The 22,617-nt window shown below is 40.3% G+C and overlaps 2 protein-coding genes across 3 annotated transcripts in view; one reads left to right on the top strand and one right to left on the bottom strand.

Annotated features, from left to right (window-relative positions):
• st6galnac5a (ST6 (alpha-N-acetyl-neuraminyl-2,3-beta-galactosyl-1,3)-N-acetylgalactosaminide alpha-2,6-sialyltransferase 5a) overlaps positions 1 to 22,617 on the bottom strand; it is a 72,748-nt gene that overhangs the window by 35,608 nt on the left and 14,523 nt on the right. The gene's annotated exons all lie outside the window — the stretch shown is intronic.
• On the top strand, positions 11,208 to 15,518 carry LOC143413649 (uncharacterized). The gene is made up of 4 exons (XM_076876956.1): positions 11,208 to 11,362; positions 12,277 to 12,425; positions 13,124 to 13,288; positions 13,366 to 15,518. The coding sequence occupies exons 2-4, from the start codon at positions 12,369 to 12,371 to the stop codon at positions 13,453 to 13,455; spliced, it is 312 nt and encodes a 103-aa protein (XP_076733071.1). The 5' UTR covers positions 11,208 to 11,362; positions 12,277 to 12,368; the 3' UTR covers positions 13,456 to 15,518.

The raw sequence follows: 22,617 nt of genomic DNA, 5'->3' as shown, positions 1-22,617 counted from the left end.
AGAGTATAATTAAATGGAAAGAGGAATACGAGCCGCGGTGGACTCATATAATCACTTATGATTACGGTGTGATTGTAGTTGAAAAAGACTGTGTGGCACAGCTACCCTGATTGGCTTCGTGGTCAGCACTCACAGCCCCTGGCTGCCCATGGGTAACACAGGCAATAATTGGTGGTTAAAACTCACATGGGTCTTAAGGGGGCATGAAATCAGCTTTAATTCCTCACCCGACTCCCTTCCACCATCCCCCTGCTCAGCTCTGTCCCTTGAGGAATACTTACACTGCGCTGAACCATTACGTCTGACGTATGCCATTCCCTCTCAGAGCGGAGAAATAGCATTCAAGTGTTGTTATTGATTTCATGTGCATGAATGCGATGGGAAGGGGGTTGGGGGACGAGCGAGGGCTTAGCAAGGATGCGGGGACTTCAAGGATGCGAAATGGAAGATATGGCCGGTAAATGTGAGCAATGAGAGGCAGCAATCATCCAGCCCAGCGGGATGCTGTCTGGCTGTCTGGTATTGCCCACAGATGCTACAACAGAGCAGAGCCTTTTTAGCCTCCTCCAGGCTGACCTTTAGGCTTGTCAAAGATCCCTTTGTTTTCTATAGCCTCCTCAGAGGAAAGCGTTCTACAACAGTCAGGCCTTAATATTAGCTTAAGGAAAAAATGCTCATGAGGCCTTCTTAGAAAAGAGCCGAAGGGGAAATTATGACGTCAATTTAAATCTCTTTTTTCGCATGCCATCCTGCTAATGTAGACTGTGAAAGTGACTTCTGTCTTCCATGGCTCATTAATGACTGATGGGTCATATTTCATACTGTAGTGTCACAGGGGTGAGAGAGATACAGTCTGTAGCTGTGCAAAATTTAAAGACATTACAGACATTAAGGAAGGCGTTACAGAGCCAGTAGAAGCAAAACCAGCTGTCTGAAGCTATAATTTGGTCCTGCCTCCATCAGATGCGAAATATTTATCTGTGCATGTGATTATTTTGGCCATGCCAAGTCTACCACCTAAAGAATCATAGCACTTGCTTTCGTCCTACCGACCCACATAAGCATTCCTCAAGCAACATATATGAGTGTTTTTACTCCTGAGGATCAAGAAAGTCAGCTTTTGAAGGTAGACTGTGTGTAGCTGGTACACATACTGAATTTTGCCAGTTTCACATTTATTCCAAAACTGATAGGTTACAACGAGAAAACATAGTTAGATACATCATAGAAAGCTTCATTTACAGAGGACCAGGGAGCCAACTATTGACCCATGCATAAGTGACATCACAAATGCATATTCAGTCACTTTAAAACACAACTGCAGGTCATAAAAACTGATTTCACATTACTGGTCACCACAGCCAGCTGGAATATACTGCATGCTCCTAATGTATTGTTATAGTTATTGTTTAAAGAGGGCCAGCCACCGAGTGTCCTGCTGTAATTTTAATCAGCACAAACTGGCAGAATGTCAGCACATTTCTGAAAGAAAAACAAATACAAGTCTCAACTGTTTTATTGCAGTTCTGATAATTAATGAGTAATATTGCTGAATAAGCTAGAATAAATATTTTGCTGTGAGTGGGAAAATAATTATTTTAGCCATTTAGCTCCATTCTCTCTTTTTCATTGAGAACTACCTCCTGAGTCTCCCGGTGAACTGAAGCCATTTCCAATAAAACAGGAATAATAGCAAACTGGAAATGAATAGGAAGTAATAGAATTAATAGGAAATCAAATCCTCTGTATAGAAGCTCTGCTAACACTAGTATCATAAGGCTCTGACACTGATTTTGCCAACACTGCTTATGAATAGCACATTTGTTTTTTCACATTTTAACTAACGGTTACCAATTAAAGTAATAAGACCTGCTAGGGGTTTTGCTAATAATTGAGAAATTGAAACACTGATTTGGTAAAGATGCTGTAGGGAGGTGGGGCTCAATACCTGGCTGCTTCAATGTGCATATCAAAGTATGCTTGGCAACAAGTGTCACCTCAAGGTGTTATATATTATAAGGCAAAGACACTACAATAATACAGAGAGAAAACACCAACAATTATATGACCCCCTATAAGCAAATGCTTTAGCAACAGGAGGAAAAAACTCCCTTTTAACAGGAAGAAACCTCCAGCAGAACCAGGCTGGCATCCTAGACCTATTGCATGTATCTGTGTAGCCTGTATAATTATTGAATGTATGTGAATGATAGCTAGACTAGGGAAATCAAAGTAGAAAAGAAAAGCACTATAAAAAAACCAGTCCAATTACAGTCATAGCAAGGAAAACACTGAAGAAAAAAAAATCTTTCACTAGATGGTAAAATAGTTATGTGAGACCGAAAGCCAAAATGACACTGGAATCTGTGCAGCCATGGCTAAATATGCAGCAGAAACAAACCATTACAAATAATCTTCCAAGCAAAACAAACAGAAAAAAGCCATCTGAAGTCAGTTGTTCTGGGCTAAAGAAATAATAAATCTCACTGGGATTAATCCAGTGTATACAACAAATGATAATACATAATTTTATCATTCATTAAAATAGCCGATGAAAAAGGCCTAAAATAAATGAATAAATCTGATAACCGACAAGAAAAATACCCTAAAATTTGCTTCATTTCAAAGCTTGTTTCTGCTGCGAGCACCAAAATGTGCAATTTATGATATGGGATGATTAGAAGGAGAAACCGATGAGGGCAGAAATGGAAGGAGAAATTGGGAGGATAAATAAATCTTTTTTTTTTTTTTTTTTTTTAAATAGGGATGGTGAGCATAAAAGAATGAGTGAACAGAGCATAAGCGAACAGAGAAACAAAACACCAATTAGAGCCTGTAGGAGCAAAAGAGGAGCGGACTAGAGGGGCGGTACGGCTGCAGTTACCAATTAGAGTAAAATCTCAACAGCTGCAGGCAACGGCAGAGTGGAAAACAACGAATTCAGTTATGTCGGTAAAGGCTGTGTATTCAGAGGGGGAAGAAAAAAAATCAAACCTGCTTCTATTGTGCTGATGTGCGCTGACACACATACACTGGGAAAAAAGAGACACTCCAGCAGGTTGAGAGCTGCAGGGCAGAGTCGATGTAGGAGGGCTTGTTTGGAGCTGTTTGTCTGGCTTGCACGTTTGACCAGTCATTAGGGAGAGCCGAGGTGGGAAGTAAGCCGAGGACTAATGAAGACGGGAGGAGGAGGAGGAAGAGGAGGAGAGAGTGGATAACGAAACAGGAGCAATTAGGGAATCCGGCGGTCAGCAGTCATACTCCAGGTTGACAGCTCCTGTGGCTCTGATGCTCTAGTCTTAATTAGGGCAGAGTTTTCAGTGTTGATCTTTAAAGAAGACGCCTTTGATGGAGGGCAATTATCTACTCCAGAAAAAACGAAAACCAACATCTGACCTAAAAAGAGAGTAATGAAAATTCACTGATGAAGCCTGAGAGTGGTTTTTTTTTGGGATAAGTGACGTGGCTGATGATCTTGTTAGAGGAGCACTAGTTGAAATGAAAGCTGATATCATCGAGAGTGTTTGAAGAATAGAAGGCACCGGTGGCGGAGCTCTGATCTTCAAAGCATGCAGTAGTGTAAAGAGAGCCCTTTACTGTGTGGTGTGTGTGTATGTGCTGGGATGGGCGGGGGGCATTAAACACAGTGTCTACAGAGCAGAGATTTAACGTGCGTGTTTGCGATCAAAGTAACCGTAAACGTGTACGGCTGTAGGAGAGGGATGCAACAATTTAGAGGACATTGTTCTAAGTCACGCAAACACCAACAGCAACAAAAAGCTTCAGTAGCACTTTTAAACAGCTGTTAGGATGCCTGGGTCGTTGACCCAGGGTTTTGAGTTTATTATATTATTTATCATTTCTAGTCTTTGATTTCTAAGAGTTCTGTCTCTGTGTAATCCTTAGTTGCTGTCCCTGTCTGCTATATCCCCGTGTCCAGTCAGTGTCTGTGTCTGCCCTGGTCTCACGTCTCTGTTCCCTCTGTTGTAGTGCCTGCCTGTGAGTCTGTGTCTGTAAGTTCAGTCTGTGTTATGTTTCCTGTTTTATTTTGAAGGTCCATGTCTTATGTTAATGTATCTGGTTTTGCTTCCCCTGTTTCGTTAGGCCTGATTTGCCCCAGCTGTGTTTCCCTCCTGTTGCCCATTCCCTGATTGCTCCCTCTGTGTATTTAAGCCCTGTGTTTCAGTTTGTTGATGTCGTGATCCACCCTTATCTTGCTGTGTGTTTTGTTTGCGTAAGTTTACCTTGGCGTCTTAGTTTTGTTACCCTTTTGAGTTTAGCATTAAAGCTGTTTTGAGTTCACGTTACGCCTCCGAGTGTCTGCACTGTGGGTCCTATTCCTGCCTGCACACAGCCTTCACATAACAGCAGCAGCAGCTGCTTTCTAAAAATCAAGGTCAGAAACAAAAATACTTCAGACTCACAAATTGAGCTACTGAACCCACACCTCAATAGCCCAGCAAGTGAAAATCAGAACCTTGTGCCGTTTTAAATTTGTAAAAATGGCACATGACGGCATAAGATGAAGTGCAAAACATGACACATTCCACTATGTTATTATTAATTTAACAAAAATTAAGCCAAAATGCAAAAGCAGCGTGTGGGAAACTAAGTGTACCCTCACTGATTCCACAGGAATTAAAAGAGTAAGTAGCAGCCAGATACTGCTAATGAAATGCACTTAATTAATTGATCATCTGCAAGTGTTGAACAACTCTATTGCATTTAGATGTGCGGTAACAAAATGCCAAGGAGCAAAGACATCAACAGTGATCTTAAAGAAGCAATTGTTGCTGCCCATCAGTCTGGGAAAGGTTATAAGGCAATTTCCAAACAGTTTGAAGTCTGTCCTCCTTCAATGAGAACAATTATTCACAAGTGGGAAAACATTCAAGACGGTCATCGGTCTCCAAACAAATTCACCTCAAGGTCAGACTGTGTAATGCTTAGAGTCACTGAAAAAAAAAAACCCAGTGAAACCAAAGTGAAGAAGTCTGGCCATAATGCCCATTTGGCTAAAGGCAAAGACAGTCTATCAGCACAAACACCTCATACAAACTGTCAGTGGTGAAGGGATGATTTGGGCTTGTTTTGCAGCTATGGGACCTGGACACCTTGCTGTCATTGAGCCAACCAAGAAGTCCTCTGTATAGCAAAGTATTCTAGAGTCAAATGTGAGACTAAAGCTCGACTGAAACAAGGTAACGCAACAGGAAAATATCTACAGCAGCAAATCCTCTCTGATAAAGAAATTAAAAGAGCACTTTTTAATGAGACATTATGTGGCAAGAGTATGCAGTCAGTTCCAGGCAGGGGCCCCAACGCTCGCCTGCTCTGAATCCAAAGAACACCTCTAGGACATTATGTGTCGGTCCATCTAACTCTGCCAACTTGCACATCAGACTTTCCAGGAGCTCAGTGATGCCCTGCTCCAGATCTGGGAGGAGATTCTCCAGGACACTATCCATCACCTAGGAGCATGCCCCAACACTGTTAAACAGGCATGCAAGCATCTGGGGCCATCCTTTCATTTCTACCCATCACCCAATCCATCAGTACAGATGTTGCCCAGCATTATTATTTTTCCCACTGAGTTCTGATTTGAGATCTTGTTTTTTCTAGTAGTGTACAACAGAATAGCTAAAAAAAAAGAAAGTATCAAGATGTTGCAATGTTTCTGTCAAAGTCCAGACCTCAGCCTGAATGAAATGCTGTGACAGGATCTTAAGGGGCCTGTGGATAAAAGAATACCTGCAAATCTCAACGAACACAGGCAACGTTATAAAGAAGATTAGGCCAAATTCCTTCACAATGAAGTGAGAGGCTGATAAAATCATACCGAAAATTAATTGCAGCTAAAGGTGGTTCTAAAAGCGACTTAGTCACAAGTGTGCTGAATATTTCACACCCTGTTTCTGCATCTTGGCTCATTTTTTCATAAATAAATAATGACACGATGTAATATGTCATGTTTTGTAGTTCATCCGAAGGTTAGGGTTTATTTTCCTAATTTTAAGACCTGCTCAGGAGCAAATGATTTTTGATGATTTTATATCCCGACGCGTTAAACATTACAACTAAAAGAAGGTGAACTTTCATCTAATCGTGAGTGTGCATTAGCGCTGCCATACACACACAAGCTTGTCTGGATGTGACCTGACAGAGGTGCATGTGAGAATGCAAATGTCCGATACAGTCAGATCAGATATTAAACCTTCTAACAAGCTAGCTCACAATAGCATGTATGTGAGAACAGCTCAAGCAAAGGCAAGAGAGTGGGCGTCGTGTCTGCTGCCAACTGCACGCTCTACCCAGGAAACACTCAGACCTGAACCAAATTGGTGTTTCCAGTTGTGACACACATCTTTCTTTTCCTACATCTGAGACCGTTTCTCTTGATATTTTCCAGAGATCATGTGTCAAAAAGGCTACAGATAAATTGGTAGTCAACTGATGCAGTCGGATAAAGCAGTTAAGAACTGAAATTGTGTCTCTCACAAGTTACAAGTCACTATTTTATCAGCAGTGAGGTATCTAGAGAGAGTAGCAACAGACAGATGACAGGTCTTTACAATGCTACAATGATTTAAATTTCATCCTGGAGGAAAACAATGAATTCCTATTTGTGAAAGATCTGCTCCACAAAAATGTTACACTTTTTTGATGATTGAATCACACAATTGAACATCGCTTAGGTTTAGAGCTTTCCTCAAAATGGAAAATAGCACAATTGTAGTTTACCTGCATTATCAAATGTGTTTCAAAGGTATTTTCAAGATGATCTCAGCTAGGAGAACAAAAACAATTCCCGTCTGGGGTCATGCAATAACTGATGAATCCTCAGAAAAGCATTACACTACCTACAACAAACCCTCAATACTCAAAATTTCATGCCTGTCCAGTCTAGTTTTTGCCAAGCTGCAATATTTATGTTTTATGTGAAGTAGTCAGCGTTCCCTGCTTCAATATAGGACGTCTAACAATGCTGCATTAAAAAAACTGCATTAGTGTGGGCGTGTTGTTTCTAGTGAGACAATGAAATATGATTGGGGCAGAGAAATACATTTGAGAAATAGATCCATTACTTTGAGGAATTATCACATGCCAAAACATTTCAAAGTGTTTTATGATGGCATGAGCAAAGATTTTTCAGCTCTGCAAAGTAAACTTTTCCTTCTCGGTGACCACAAACTGAAAAGTAGAATTAAAGTGTTAATGCTGCAAACTAATCGAGCAGAAAGCTGCTGGCAGGAGTCGTATGTTCTTTTTAAATGCTGTGATTGCTTTGCAAAGGCTTTCATTACAATGATGATAAGGCAGAAAAAATAGTAGATACTCTCTGCATTGTGTGGAGTTGTACAAATTTAAGGTTTTGCGATGCTCTCGTGTTGCAAATTATGATTTGCAAACAAATAAACCCCATCCTCAAAAGTTACCTCAAAGTTGAACGAGAAACCGTAACCACAGTGTTGCTACACTGGAGTGAGTTCTGCTTTACAGGTGATGCTATTATTGCTCCCACCCACACGTTTTTTTTCTGGCTGTACTCACTTCTCTGCCTCCCCAATCAAAAAATGCCCTTGTATCCCAAACACCTCTGCAGCTTTTGTACAGCCCCGCAGGCAGGACTCTGTGTCATTAAACCTCAACTTTCCTCACCACCTGCATAAAAGGTGAAGAGAACAAAGCTGCACCTTGCTTCTGCCTTGTTCTTTTCTCCCCGATAATACCTACACCTCCTCCTCTTCCTGTTCCTCACCTTGTCCAGTGTGGGTGACCTGGAAAAGACAATAAACGCCTCTTCCTGCCGTGAGCTGGAAAGACTGGACCCGAACAGCGAGCTGGAGTGTGAAGGCTGTCGGGTTGCACCTTGTTACAACACACTCTTTTTACTTAATTGGCTCCATATCAGCCTGTTTGCCACTGGTACAGACTGTACAATGATGCAGCCATTGCCTGTCCCTTTACCCTCCACCCAAATAGAAGAGGAGAGATACTGCTATGAGGAGAGGACCACACCAATACACCCCTGTAGGAGAGATTGCTTTGGCATGAATACAAAAGATGAGGTGCAATTTACCAGGTCAGAGAATCTCTCCTGCGCCCCCTTTTTGCTCCAAAATTGCACCAGGAGGTGCCATGTGGAGAAGATAAAGGAGGAAAAAGCCAAGGGGAAATGACAGAGGGACATTAGGAAGAGTGAGGGAGGCAGAAAGACTGGAGGAAGGCGAAAAAGGAGAGAGAGAGAAAGGGGTTGCTGTGACAGACAGAGGCGGGCTGAGGAGGGGAAGAAAATGAAAGGCAATCTGATAGATGAAAAAGAGGAGCAAGAAAAAGGAGTGGCTGTCAGAGAAAGCACTTTGGAGACCAAGAAATGTAGGGCAGCTCCTTCAGAGAAAAGGCAGGGATTTCAGGGGCCTGCTTTGATGAGGAAAAGTTAGAAATGCACACTCACTTGCTTCAGACCGTTATCGAAATTATGATATCTGAAAGGGTCATTATGCGAGAGAAAGCAGCAGCCTCGCAAACACCATTAAAACATCTGCAGGATTTCCCTCTCTGAATGCCTCCAGACACCAGAGTTTAATTCTAAGATCGAGAAGATTTCACATTTGCGAGTGAGCTCACGGTTGCCGTGATCATCCTACCATTTATGGATGTGGTGTGCTGATATGTTCCCATAATCCTCTCAGATCAGTTTGTTGAGAGTGATAGGCATGGTTATTGCCCAGTGCAGTGTGGTAAACAATGGGCTGAATCAATAACGAGAAGATGATCTTGTTAAGAGAAGTCTGGTGAGAGTAATGACTCGGAGGAGACGTCTCAGCGCAAGTTGTAAGCCGCTGTTTCGCTTTCCCGTCACGTCTGCCCCTCCACTGCAAAAGTCCCTTTTCTGCACAAGATACAGAGAGTTGAAAATGAAACTGGAAGATAAAAAGGTGCAGCATAATCTTAGCGTGGAACCGAATATATGCATGGGCAGGGACGGCGGGAGGAAATCTGAATACGGCACTCAGACGAACTGCTAACTGTCAAACTTGAGATGACAAGTTTGTTGTGAGCAAGGGCAAACTGGCAATTTTTACAGAAACCAAAAACAACGTCTTCCAGACTGGAGACGGGCTGTTAATCTTGGAGTGCAAAAAGATAAATCACGTCAAGCTAAATCCCATAGGAGCAATTATTGTTGTGTTGTAGCAATATAACGACAAGCCCGAGAAAAACAAAAAGAACACATCAATAATACATCGGCAATACTGCAAAGCCGTATGTGGGCAAAAGCTCCGCTTCCCTGTGAAAACATTTTCTGTACTAAATATTCTATTTGGAGTGTGTCCATTATGTGGTGGAACAGAGGATAATGAGAGACAGTAACCAAAAGGGGTGTGTGTGCGTGTGTGGATGTGTGTGTATAAAACACCAGCTGCCAGTGACTACACTTGTCAGGCAGGAAGAATCTCCTGGGAAGACAGATTTCATATTGGCAAGCAGGACACGTGAGTGTGTCTTTCAATCTCTCTGTGCTTTGAGCATCACTGTGTCTGTTAGATTTACTCAAATATTGAACTCAAGTACAGGTTTCATGAACTTTTATTGAAAATTTCCGTTCTATGCTATGACACTCCACTACGTTTCAGAGGAAAAATACTGTCTTTGACATCTGTCACTACTTAAAAGCTGAAGAAGGTTTTTATTTAAGAAAAAGTACTTGCATATATATGTATATACAATCTTACTAACCACTCAAAGCGCTTTAGACTACAAGTCGCATCTTAATCGCTCATTCATACAGTCCTGTATTCTATGCTCATCAAGCACTTCAACTGCCTTACATCCACAGCCAATTTACAGTCACCAATTAACTGCCATGCTGGCAGGTAGTGGCTGGCTGTTGCACGATGAAACAAATCTAATTCGTTGTGATTGCTTTGGTCACAAGCAAATTGCTGCAGTTGCTCATAGCTTGCATAAAGAAATGTCTGCAAATACCTGCAAATACTATCCAACTTCACACTGAAACTTGAAAAAGTGCAAACTGGAAGTGGAGGGCTTACTTTCATAGTAGCAGGATTCAAAAGATGCCACAGTTACTTTAAAGCAAATGGTCTCCATTTCTGTTTGTTGGTTACCAAGTGGCCTCTAGTCTTTGTAAGGAACTCGTAAAGTCTATAGAGAAAGGCCCACGTCAGGAATTCGAAACAGGAACCTTCTTGCTATGAGGCATCACTGTGCTCATGTTATAGACCAGTGCAAAGACCTTCAGTCTTTTGAAGCTTGCTTTTCCATCCATCAGTTAATTTGTGCTCAAAACACTGAAAACCTAAGGGAAATTCTGCGAATAGTTATTAAAAATCGAGGCAATAGCTTGGTGCGTGGATATAGCTCCAGAGTGACTGGTTCCAGCTGGAGTTCTCGCCCATTAAATCAAGGCTGGTTCTTGCGTTTCTCCCAACATCCAAGCAGTATGCCTGCACTCAGAAAAATTATGGTTCTTAAGTGGTTCTTCAGATGTCTTCATGGTTCTTTAAAGAACCATCATACGTCAAAGAACCTTTTTATTTTGTGGATGGTTCTTCAGCTATTACAAATGGTTCTTTAAAGAACAAAAGGTTCTTTATCCTTAGCAATCTAAGTTTGATGGTGTAAATGGCATAAATATTTATTCACTATAATGAGGCTGTGAATTATACTGTGTGTTTTCTTTGTGTGCATGTGTGTGCGAAGGGGAAGGGTGGGATACCTGGCAATTACCCTTTAAGAGAAGATGGTAGGAAACTGAATATTCAAATAAAAGTTAGAAATATTTGCAAACAGTAGACACAATACACACATTCAAATACTGTACTTTAGTTTTAAATTTTAATAAAGCATTACTATTTTCTACTCCAAGGCATTACTTTTGAGATTATTATATATTTTTGAAAATATAGCATAATGATAATACTAGTTATTGTAAACTTTACAAACCACCCAGCAGTATGTAAAGTCAAATTATAAAATACAAGTAAATAACAATTGCAGGACAGAATGTCAGTGTAATGAACACACACTTCGTTTTGACAAAGCACAGCTTAGGTAAATGATCTGAGTAGTTGTTCATCACTGATCAATTTGTTAATATGTGTTTCGAGCCAAATAAATGACAGGGAGAGAGAGTGACGTCAGAACAGGTCATACTGTAACCTCCCGGGAGCGGACGGAGGGGGTCAGTCGTTGGGATGCGCATGCGCAGACAGAGTGTGCGAGCGGCGGGCCTTGACCTTCGGGAAAAAAAAACTCACGGACGGTGACAGCGAAACAGATAACAGTCTTCAGTACCTGCTGGACTTTGAAGCTGTGGATTCTGGGATTGTTAGAAAAGGTAAAACATTTTCATTAAAACCTTATTACGGTTTTATTTTTGTTACTCGTCATTGTAGCTTGCTGTTAATGTTGTGCTAACAGTAGCGATTAGCTAGATACGTTAGCCGTTGAGGTCAACGCAATTTAGTATCCAACGGTTTTCCTAACAAAACCACTGTTATAATTAAGTGAAGCTGCTCCCAGCTAATTTGAACCTTTGGCTTCTAAAATATGTGGTTCAATTGCGTGCTGCGTACATAACCTAATGTCAGCTAGACCGAAATTAAAATGTAATATATTGTTAAAGTCACTAAAATGGCGCCTGAAGCCTGTTGTGACGTGAGCTCTGTGTCTGCTCTAGAAACTCTGAAATTCTGTAGATCTGAGCCGTACATTAAATACTCACATGAACCTGTACCTTGAATTCTGTATGAGCTTTATAAAATACAGCTATGCATAAGAGTTTTGAATGAATAATTAGATTAGATGACTCTTTATTGTCTAATCTAATTATATACAAATGAATAGAAATGTGACATGAGAAGGTGTGTCTTTGACTGTTCCTGCATAACTTAGTTTCGGACTAGTTGACAAGTTATGCTCCGGTCATTTGATGTTTCCAAGATAGATGTTCTTTTGTAATATAGTTAATTTTTTTGTATATTTCATTTATCCACCATCATACATACAAGCTAAGAAGAGGTCGTTATACTAACAAGAGGTATCAACGCTGGGCCAAAGTTCAGCACATGGTTAAAGTTTGTAATCCAGCCAGGGTGTAAATATCACTCAGCAGCCAGAGCTGAAGCAGGTAGCATCAACACATAAATCTACTCTACCCGGCTTAAATCACAAGAGCACCTCTGACCAAAAAGCTGTAGATTTTTCTTGTTTGCACAAATTAATCCAGATTCACATTAATTGTGTTCACAGCTCCAACAAAATGAGGAAGAGGAGGGGGAGAAACACAATTAGGTTGAATTACAATTGGATGGAAGGCGAGGACAAGGAGAAGGAAGCTTAGGATGAGGAGGAAGAAAAGCAGCAGGAGCATCTTTAGGGATCCCTATGATGTCATTGAGGTTGGTTTCATTAATATGGTCCTCTCACAAAGAACGATGACTTGTTTTAGTTCACGTACTTCCTGTATTAAATAGTGATGTGCAAAATGTTGTGAAAAACCATGGAGCAGGTATGTATAGTGCATCTGCAGGTAAATGAACATCAAATCTCTAAGACAGACTGAAATCTGTATATTTATCACCCTTATGATAAAACCCATGTCAGCCATTGGTTTATGGACTTTGTATTTTGAAGCCTCAACATTTGCTTTCTTGCTGTTGCTATGTTGGGACCATATTAGGATGAGGGATCAGAATCTGGAGTCATGCACACTATTGTTTCATTTAGTGTGTATCCATAAGATTCGTACAGCAGATCCAAGTTGTGCCTTGAAAACAGGAAAGTCGTCTGCATAGAGGAGAACTGTAATAGCAGGCTTGTAAAAAGTGAGGCTTTGTGCTCTCGTTTTACTTCTGTCACCCTGTTTAGATGCAGATTTCACTTGAAATCAGGCAAGAACTGGACTTATTTTTTTATGTGTTCTTGTGAATTGATTGTGTATCGCATATGTTTGATTTGACTTTCTGCAAGACAACAGTTGTCCGCTGGCCAAAAAAGTTTTCCAAATACCTCCACTTGATCTAGCCTGCATTTAGAAAAGAATAGCAAAAAAATCTGCACCTCCTGCTTCAGATGCAATTTGTGTTTCTGTGTTCAGAGGCAGCGGCGAGAGTGGAGACCTCGGCTCATCCAGCTGGAGAGCCTGACCAGGAGGAGTCGAACATTAACTGAGCTCTTCCAGGGCACCCTGCAGACTCGGCTGCTGGCATCGGCGAGGGATGACGTGAACGCCAAACTGGAGTCCATCACAGGTCAACTGCAGGTATGCGAGTCAGACCTTCTGAGGAGGGTTTCACTTTTCTCTTCTTTATAATTGACTCTTTTCTCGATCTCTTTCAGCTCCTTGTCTCAGAGTGGGAGGGATTTGAAGCACAAAGGGAGGAACTTGTCATTTGGTTGGCTGATATGGATGTGAGGTTGACCAGCTGACAGGAAACACCAGTGAAAAACTGAAACAACTGCAGGTGTGGGCTTGTTTTGATATGACATATACAGGGAGTGCAGAATTATTAGGCAAGTTGTATTTTTGAGGAATATTATTATTGAACAACAACCATGTTCTCAATGAACCCAAAAAACTCATTAATATCAAAGCTGAATGTTTTTGGAAGTAGTTTTTAGTTTGTTTTTAGTTTTAGCTATTTTAGGGGGATATCTGTGTGTGCAGGTGACTATTACTGTGCATAATTATTAGGCAACTTAACAAAAAACAAATATATACCCATTTCAATTATTTATTTTCACCAGTGACACCAATATAACATCTACACATTCACAAATATACATTTCTGACATTCAAAAACAAATCAGCGACCAATATAGCCACCTTTCTTTGCAAGGACACTCAAAAGCCTGCCATCCATGGATTCTGTCAGTGTTTTGATCTGTTCACCATCAACATTGCGTGCAGCAGCAACCACAGCCTCCCAGACACTGTTCAGAGAGGTGTACTGTTTTCCCTCCTTGTAAATCTCACATTTGATGATGGACCACAGGTTCTCAATGGGGTTCAGATCAGGTGAACAAGGAGGCCATGTCATTAGTTTTTCTTCTTTTATACCCTTTCTTGCCAGCCACGCTGTGGAGTACTTGGACGCGTGTGATGGAGCATTGTCCTGCATGAAAATCATGTTTTTCTTGAAGGATGCAGACTTCTTCCTGTACCACTGCTTGAAGAAGGTGTCTTCCAGAAACTGGCAGTAGGACTGGGAGTTGAGCTTGACTCCATCCTCAACCCGAAAAGGCCCCACAAGCTCATCTTTGATGATACCAGCCCAAACCAGTACTCCACCTCCACCTTGCTGGCGTCTGAGTCGGACTGGAGCTCTCTGCCCTTTACCAATCCAGCCACGGGCCCATCCATCTGGCCCATCAAGACTCACTCTCATTTCATCAGTCCATAAAACCTTAGAAAAACCAGTCTTGAGATATTTCTTGGCCCAGTCTTGATGTTTCAGCTTGTGTGTCTTGTTCAGTGGTGGTCGTCTTTCAGCCTTTCTTACCTTGGCCATGTCTCTGAGTATTGCACACCTTGTGCTTTTGGGCACTCCAGTGATGTTGCAGCTCTGAAATATGGCCAAACTGGTGGCAAGTGGCATCTTGGCAGCTGCACGCTTGACTTTTCTCAGTTCATGGGCAGTTATTTTGCGCCTTGGTTTTTCCACACGCTTCTTGCGACCCTGTTGACTATTTTGAATGAAACGCTTGATTGTTCGATGATCACGCTTCAGAAGCTTTGCAATTTTGAGACTGCTGCATCCCTCTGCAAGATATCTCACTATTTTTGACTTTTCTGAGCCCGTCAAGTCCTTCTTTTGACCCATTTTGCCAAAGGAAAGGACGTTGCCTAATAATTATGCACACCAGATATAGAGTGTTGATGTCATTAGACCACACCCCTTCTCATTACAGAGATGCACATCACCTAATATGCTTAATTGGTAGTAGGCTCTCGAGCCTATACAGCTTGGAGTAAGACAACATGCATGAAGAGGATGATGTGGACAAAATACTCATTTGCCTAATAATTCTGCACTCCCTGTATTTGATATGAAACATACGTCAGAGACATTATCCTAAACTGGACTAACAAAGGACCATGAGTACAACATGAAACGTACATTACATAGCGTAATGCTAAAGTTCATTGATCATTTTAATCATAAACTTGTTGAAATATTTTTACTGAACATGCAAACATCTGCTGATGAAAATGTGTTGATTTATTGGTCTGTTATGAAGCTATTGCTATTTCTAATGTGTTTTATCACTTTCTGATGTTTTATTAATTAAACAATACATGTATTGTTGTGTTATCTGTAGCTATAGTATTTATATATATATTTATTTATAGTATAGCAAATATATTTAATTATTACTGTTTAAAACACTAATATGTGACATGTATTAGTAGTGATGTTGTGCTGAGGGTTAAAATGCCTTTTTGTCTTTTGGTAACTACAAAATGACAATAAACCATTAATATATGTCTATGCTGTGCTCGTATTTATTTTTACCCTACTCAAATTCAATTTATGATGCATTTTATTTTGAAAGATTTAAAATGTTTTTTTAAAGAACCATTTGAAGGACCTTTTTAAAAATGGTTCTTTAAAGAACCATTTTTAAAAAGGTTCTTTGAAAAACCATTAAAGGTGCCCCAAAGAACCATTTCTTGATGGTTCTTTGGGGCACCTTTAAAGGTTCTTCAATGAACCACTGAAAGAAATGGTTCTTCAAAGAACCATTGTTTGAAAGGTTCTTTGTGGCACCAAAAAAGGTTCTTCTATGGCATCAGTCTAAAGAACCACTTTTGGTTCCAGTTGGCACCTTTATTTTTCTGAGTGTGTGACAGCCGCTGGCTACAGTCACTTTGTCACAGTTGAGGAAGTGGAGTAGGTAGGGGTGAGCAGCCGTTTCTTTTGATCACCCGTTTTCTCCTGTTTTGAGTAAGTTAAGAAGGTCAGACTCTGTCTTTAGTTTTGGCTCTTATTTTGGTAAGGTTAGGTGTGTGGGAATCAGTTTAGCTTCGTTTTGTTTGTTATTTTGGCCTTGGCTCACCCCGAAGTGTTGACACACCCGTTTTGTTGTTCCTCTTGCATCACATTGTAAATAAATCCCCTCGTAACGAACGGATTTGTTTCCTGTCACTGATTGGGTCTTCGGGGAGCGAGTGCTTCACTCGTGTTATGGCCTGGCCCCTAGACGGCTCATAAAATGAATTGAATCTTCAAATAAAAAAACAGAAAACCATGTCATCTTTGAACATTTAGCCTTTGCAGAACTTGTGTTTCTTGAGCAACAGATAAAGAGTAAAGTCAGCTTTACTGCCAATAGACCATCGGTCAGTAACACATACCCTCAAAAAGTCTGGGGTGAGATGGGAAAGTTGCTGTGACACATACTCAACATAAAAAACCCACCTGATCCTTCCAATGGGGAAACATTTCTCAAATTAATGAATGAATCAAGCAGAAACACCATATTTTCCACACCTGCATTTGAGCGGCAATATCATCCGTCTGGAAGATAAGCACCACCAGCTGTTTATCTCAATGCACCTTGTAGCGAAATACCAGGAGCAGACGAAGACTCACATTAATTCTCACCTTCTTCTTCTCAAAATTATGTTAAAATCTACAGCAAAGTGGGACGAAAATGTGACTGACTTTCCCTTTTAAACTACTAGATGGTTTAATGTAAATAAAGTTCAAATCAAATTAAATACTTCACATAATAGTAAAGGACCTTTGACAGGACTTTCAGTATTGTATCAACCATTCACTGGCTTTTATCACGTTCTCCTGTTTGACTGCTTCCTGATTTGACAGAAGGCAGAGGTCGATGTTGTTAGAAGCGTCAGAATTGGGAAGAAACAGAATTTATGTGACTTTGAATGTGATTTAAGCATCTAGGAAAGTGATGATAGGTGATCTTATTTTCACCTTAACTATCGGTCTACAGAGGAATGTCCAGAAAAGGGAAAAACAAAAAGAAAAATATCTCTTAGTTAGTGGCACTTCTCTTGTTAACAATAAATGGACGATGAAGAGGTCAGAGGAGAATGGTTAGGCTGGTTTAGGCTGATAAAAAGAAAACAGGTACACATTTAACACTTACTATAGCCAGCATAAAGCAGCAAAAGACTACAACATGTGTCCAATCAGCTACAAAGAAGAAACTGAGGCTACAGTGGTTGCATGCTCATCAAGACTGGACAATAGAAAACTGGAAAAGCATTTCTTGGTCTCTGATAAGTTTCGATTTCGGCTCCAGCACTCAGATGGTAGGGGTCAAAATTTGGCAAGAAAAAACACAAAAGCTTCCTTCCTTGTATCAACAACTCAGGTATCTGCTGCTGGTGGTGGAAAGATGTGGGGAGGATGTTTTTTTCCTGGCACACTTTGTACCAATCAAGTATCATTTAAACTGCAGTCCTTTACGGCCATGTTGTAAGAGCTACTTTCAGCCGGATAATGCCCCATGTCACAATGCTTATATAATCCCAGGCTGGTTTCTTGAACACAGCGAGCTGGCTGTACTCAAAAGGCCTCTACATTAACCAGATCTAAATCCAGCAGAGCACTATTGTGATTTGGTGGAACAAAATAATTACAGGAATCATGAAAGTGATACCCAGAAATCCGCACCAACTGCCTGATACCATCATTTCAGCATGGACCAAAATCTCAGAGGAATGCTTCGAGGACCTTCACAAATGCATGCATTGAAGAATAAAGGCAGTATTGAAGGCAAAAAGTCAACTCTACTACCAGGTTGTACCTAATAAAATAAGGATTGAGTGTAGTGGAAAACATGAATCCCTGAGCCATTTTTCTGAAAAAAAAAACAAGCAGTTTCAGCTGCGGACTTAATGCTTGTCTTGTTTTACTGAAGTATTATTTTAAACTACAATTTTGGTGCTTGTATTTAAGGAAAGAATCCAAGTGATTCTTCCACCACATAGAGGAGAGCCTGTTTATGCATTTTTCTGCTGCATTCACAGATACACACATCTTAATGGGAAAATGCTAATGAAATGAATCCGAATGCTAATGCTTATTGCCAGGCTAATGCCTATTCATTTAGTCAATGGATGCACACCTGATATGCAACAATCACAAAACCGGTGATTAGAAACGTACGAATGAGTTACATTTACACACCTTGATCTTCACAATGAAAGTAATGATTCTTAGCAGCGACACTGGAAGCGGCTCACGTCAGTAAACAAGGGTTTGGGAGTTGTTGTGTTTTTTCCTTTCTGTCTCTTTACTGATTTTTTCACCAAGGTGATGAGCCTCCCCACATACGGCAGGCTCATTAACCCTAAGCGTATTCTGCCTAGCAGGAATTCATAAAGACACAAACAATGCACACATGCATACTAACAGCTTTCTCTCAGAAAGAGGCTCCCACAGTGTATTATCCGTTAATGAGCCCTGATCAGCCGATGAAGAAAAGGTAAGCATCTCACAGCTGCAGAAGTGGAGGAAGCATTCAAAGACTTCACTTAATGCAATTCTTGAAAAACAACCGCAAATAAAAAGTATTTGTTTACAGATAAATGGCCCAGACTAATGGAACGTTATTAGACTAACTGATGACTCACCGATTCGAAGTAGTTCCAAACAGATGAAAAGCAAAGTTCTGCTCCATTAATGTGTATTCATCGCCTTAAACTTTTTTATATCTTTGAGTGTTATTATGAGATATTAAAACAGGGATAGGCTGCTCATAATTTATTATTTACAGTTCCAGTACAGACTGGTAACCATCCAATGTTTTTACTATTAGGTCATGGGCCAATCACATGTATCTTACACTCTCATTGGTGGTTGTTTCAATCATTCACCTGGATGTTGAGTAGAGTTTATTTTGCTGCCTGTTTCATCTTTGCTTGCTGAAAGTTGCAGTGTCATTGACTTTCTGTGGTCTCTGGTCGTGATGTCACTGCTATTTCCAGAATGGATTTGGTGCGATGTGGTGACCTGAGACCACAGAAAGTCAATAACATTCAACAACTTCAAGTAACTATGGTTGAAAAACTGCTGATGACGAGAAGCTTTTCCCCTTGAGCAACTGAAGCGACTACCAATGAGAGAGCAGGACTCTGTTGACTGTTAATATGTTAACCAGTAAATATGTTAGAGGGTTATCCATTCAACCAAAGTGCCTAGCCTCTAACTTTCATTAAAGAAGGAAGGTTTGTTCAAACAAGGGGAGGTAGCATGAGAGCGGGTGTTTGTTTGCTTGACTGAAGGAATGGAGGCTGGAACACCGGGGGGGATATAGGCAGATGGAGAGGAAGAGGTAATTTCACTGAGAGATTAACTACAAGAAAGTTTTCCTGAAGCTAGACTGGTTTCCACACAGTATGCTCTATCTGGCAATAAGAGAGGATGAAGAGCTGATCCTTCTATGTGCGGGTAATTGAAGATGGAAAACAGGTGTGCTGGCCCCAGTTGACAGAAACAGGCGAGGGAAATGCCTATTTGATCCCACCAGGAAGGACAGTCTGCCATTTCACAAACTGGCATAGGGATAAGGGAGATGGAGAAGGATGCTGAGGAGGCATGACACAGGGCCTGGAAGGTCTGCAAGGGGCCAGCTGTCAGCTTCCAAGCAAATCACCCAACGAGGAAATCACTTCTAATGTGGACACAGTTTTAGAGTAGAGGGGTTTTCTCTAAACTCTAAACAGAAGACATGGAAGAATAAAGGCTTTTATGTGACTCAGGTGTGCAAAAGCTTACTACTATGAGCCCAACATGATGGCATGTTTTGCATTCTGAATTTTTCAGAAAAAAAAAAAGCATGTCACAATTTCATGGCCGTTTGATCCCCATCCCTACAGTTTTATAGTGCTTTAGTGTTTCGTGGTTTAAAAGAAGATACCTCTGTAACCATTTTAACTTTAAAAAATTAGCATTCAAGACCACAGCGTAGAAATCCAGAGCTTCATTAAAATGCAACATTTATTGTAAATGTAAAATCTTAGTCTTAACCTACAGGTTACAGCTGACTGCAGCTTTCGGATAAACACAAAGTAAAATGTTTCAGTCAGGGAGAAAAAGACATTTTTCCAGCACTGCACAGTCATCTTCTCAGTAGCTGAAGTTTGTAACTCTGAATGGATTTGTAGAAGCAATAAAACTGATTGTAAACTGATTGTGATATAAATAAACTTGTCTAATGCTCAGGCGGTCGATATTGTTCTTCTCAGATACTAGCTGAGCATCTGATGCCATAATGATGATGATGATCATCATCATCATCAGAGCTTTCTTTGCATTATTAATGAGATGATGATGATAGGAGGAGGAATTAACACTGATTATGAGCTGTGGAAATGGAGTCATCTTCAGCTCATAAATAGACTCTTTTGCATTGCTGAAATGAGCTTCGGTATCTGTTAATTTTATTAGCCGCAACCAGCTGTCTTTATATCATTCTTCTTCAGAGCAAAAATGACAATTAGGAGCGCTTCCAGTTTTGAAATGTGAACATTATTTTGTTCCAGAACTTTACTCTGAGCTCAGTGCTGATGGGATAAACTTTGCTGATGAATCAGCTGGGTCTAGGAGGAAACGTCTGCACTTCTATCAATCAAAGAAGAGCAATTTGACTCAAATAACTACTGTACATGTGCTGAAGTAACTTAGCTTCATTTGGTTATCTCGAGTGCAGATAACTGCAGTGGGATGAGATGACTCAATACAATCTCAGAGGAAAAAGTGTTGTTTTAAAGACTTGAGAATATTTTATTAGATTGCTTTATTTTTACTGCTGAAGTTCATTCAATTTATATTTTCTCACATTAAAAAAAAAAAAGAGTAATCCATCTGCTGGCTCACTGTGAACACAGTCTCATTAGATTTTTTGCTCACCTTAAAGCACAAACATCCGCTGATTCTACATTAAAGCCACTGCTTAAAGCCTGGTTGTTTTATTTTAAGATGTTTTAATAACCAGTGATTTTACATGATACACTGAGAGTTAATTACACTATATTTAGTAGTTTGGATTGTTAGCTTTCTAAAGGAAAAACATTAAAAAACCCTATGTAAATAGATAATATGCAAGTAAAACTTTATTTATATAGCACCTTTCAAGATATACAATCACAAAGTGCTTCACAAAAGTCAACAATGCATAACAAAATTAATAAATACTATGTATTTGGGGCACTTGCTTTTACAGCTTCTCTCTTATTTCCCAAGACAGAACAACATCTTCAAGATTTTATACCAGGTGCTCTTCCTTGGGACTGGCACTATGAGTACACTAGCTTGTGACTATACACATTATTTAGTTGGCTACTGTTAGAGTGCCAGGGAAGTTCACTGGTCCCTACATCTGTTAAAGTTTACTTACCTATCAATCTTCAGGAACTGGACTTAAGTGAACTTGAGAGGTAAAGTTTCAGCGTTTTATCCCTAAACTAAAGGCCTTTGTCTCCTTCCCAAGGAGATCGGGAGGCAAACTTCATACCAGAAAATGGATGTTTGTTACCAGTTTAAATTCAAATCAAATTCAAATTTTATTTGTCACACACACACAACCATACACAGTATGACATGGGGGTGAAATGCTTGTAGCTGTACAATGCCCGACCATTAAATGACAGAAGAAACGTTTTACAATATTTACAATTTACAGTTTACTACAGAATTTACAAATTAACTTAGGAATTTACAGTAAAGAATGTGCAAATAGCAGAAAAGATTATAAATTATAGGAATTATAGGAAATGTGTGGTGGTGCGTTTGGTGACGTGTGTGAGAGTCCAGTCCAGTCTTAACTAATATTAAGCCACTACTACCATTAAAAAAAGGAAAAAGAAAAGAAACACTGCAACAAAACTGATCGATAGAAAGGATTACATCAATAAGTTAATCGCTCCTTCATCTAGAAGGTTAAGCAACTGATAACACACAGTTCTGCCCAGAGCTGTGGCTGTGTGGTGCAGACCATCCACTCAGCTTAAACACTACTGAGTAGAGTCAGTTGCAAATAAACAAATTTTAGCTTAGGACCCGCTCATTTTTCATCGCCAGTGGTTATGTCATCTGTTATCATTTGAAGTTGCCAAAAATCATTGACTTCATATGGTCTCTGGTCATGATGCTGCTGCTGTCTCTTCCTGTGTAGATAGCCCTAAAGACAAGAGGAGGAGCAACAGGAACACAACACACCCACACAACAAAACCAGGTTTGCTATTCCCATAAAAGCCATTGGATCATTAAAATTAATGTTACTTGTCATAAGAAGCAGTGCAGTTTCACTAATGGTTCAGTTTTGTTTTCACTCACCTACTGGGTTAGGTGTAGGGAGGAAAAAATAATGTAATTCGGGTTAAAGCATCATCACTTTTCCATCATCCCTGTTAAAAGGGTAGCGCATTTACACCAGGTGCCTGATGTGTTACAATGTGATCCAAACAGGTCCTGCCTGAGCATCTTTGTGTGAGGAGCTGGTGGTTAGACTGGTTTACTGCTATGCATCACAGCACAGATGCCAAAGGATAACCTGTGTGCATCTGTTTAAAAATAAAAATGAAAAGTATTAAAAGTATTTCACACCCAGCC

The sequence above is a fragment of the Maylandia zebra genome, linkage group LG18 (assembly GCF_041146795.1).
Source record: "Maylandia zebra isolate NMK-2024a linkage group LG18, Mzebra_GT3a, whole genome shotgun sequence".
Lineage (NCBI taxonomy): Eukaryota > Metazoa > Chordata > Actinopteri > Cichliformes > Cichlidae > Maylandia > Maylandia zebra.
Note: the sequence above shows the minus strand (reverse complement) of the source record. Positions and strands in the feature narration are given on the sequence as shown.

Coding starts and splice junctions, on each gene's coding strand:
- LOC143413649 (XM_076876956.1), top strand. CDS start 12,369: ATGAGGAGGAAGAAAAGCAGCAGGAGCATCTTTAGGGATCCCTATGAT. Junction 12,426..13,123: donor ATCCCTATGATGTCATTGAG/GTTGGTTTCATT, acceptor TTCTGTGTTCAG/AGGCAGCGGCGAGAGTGGAG. Junction 13,289..13,365: donor CCATCACAGGTCAACTGCAG/GTATGCGAGTCA, acceptor GATCTCTTTCAG/CTCCTTGTCTCAGAGTGGGA.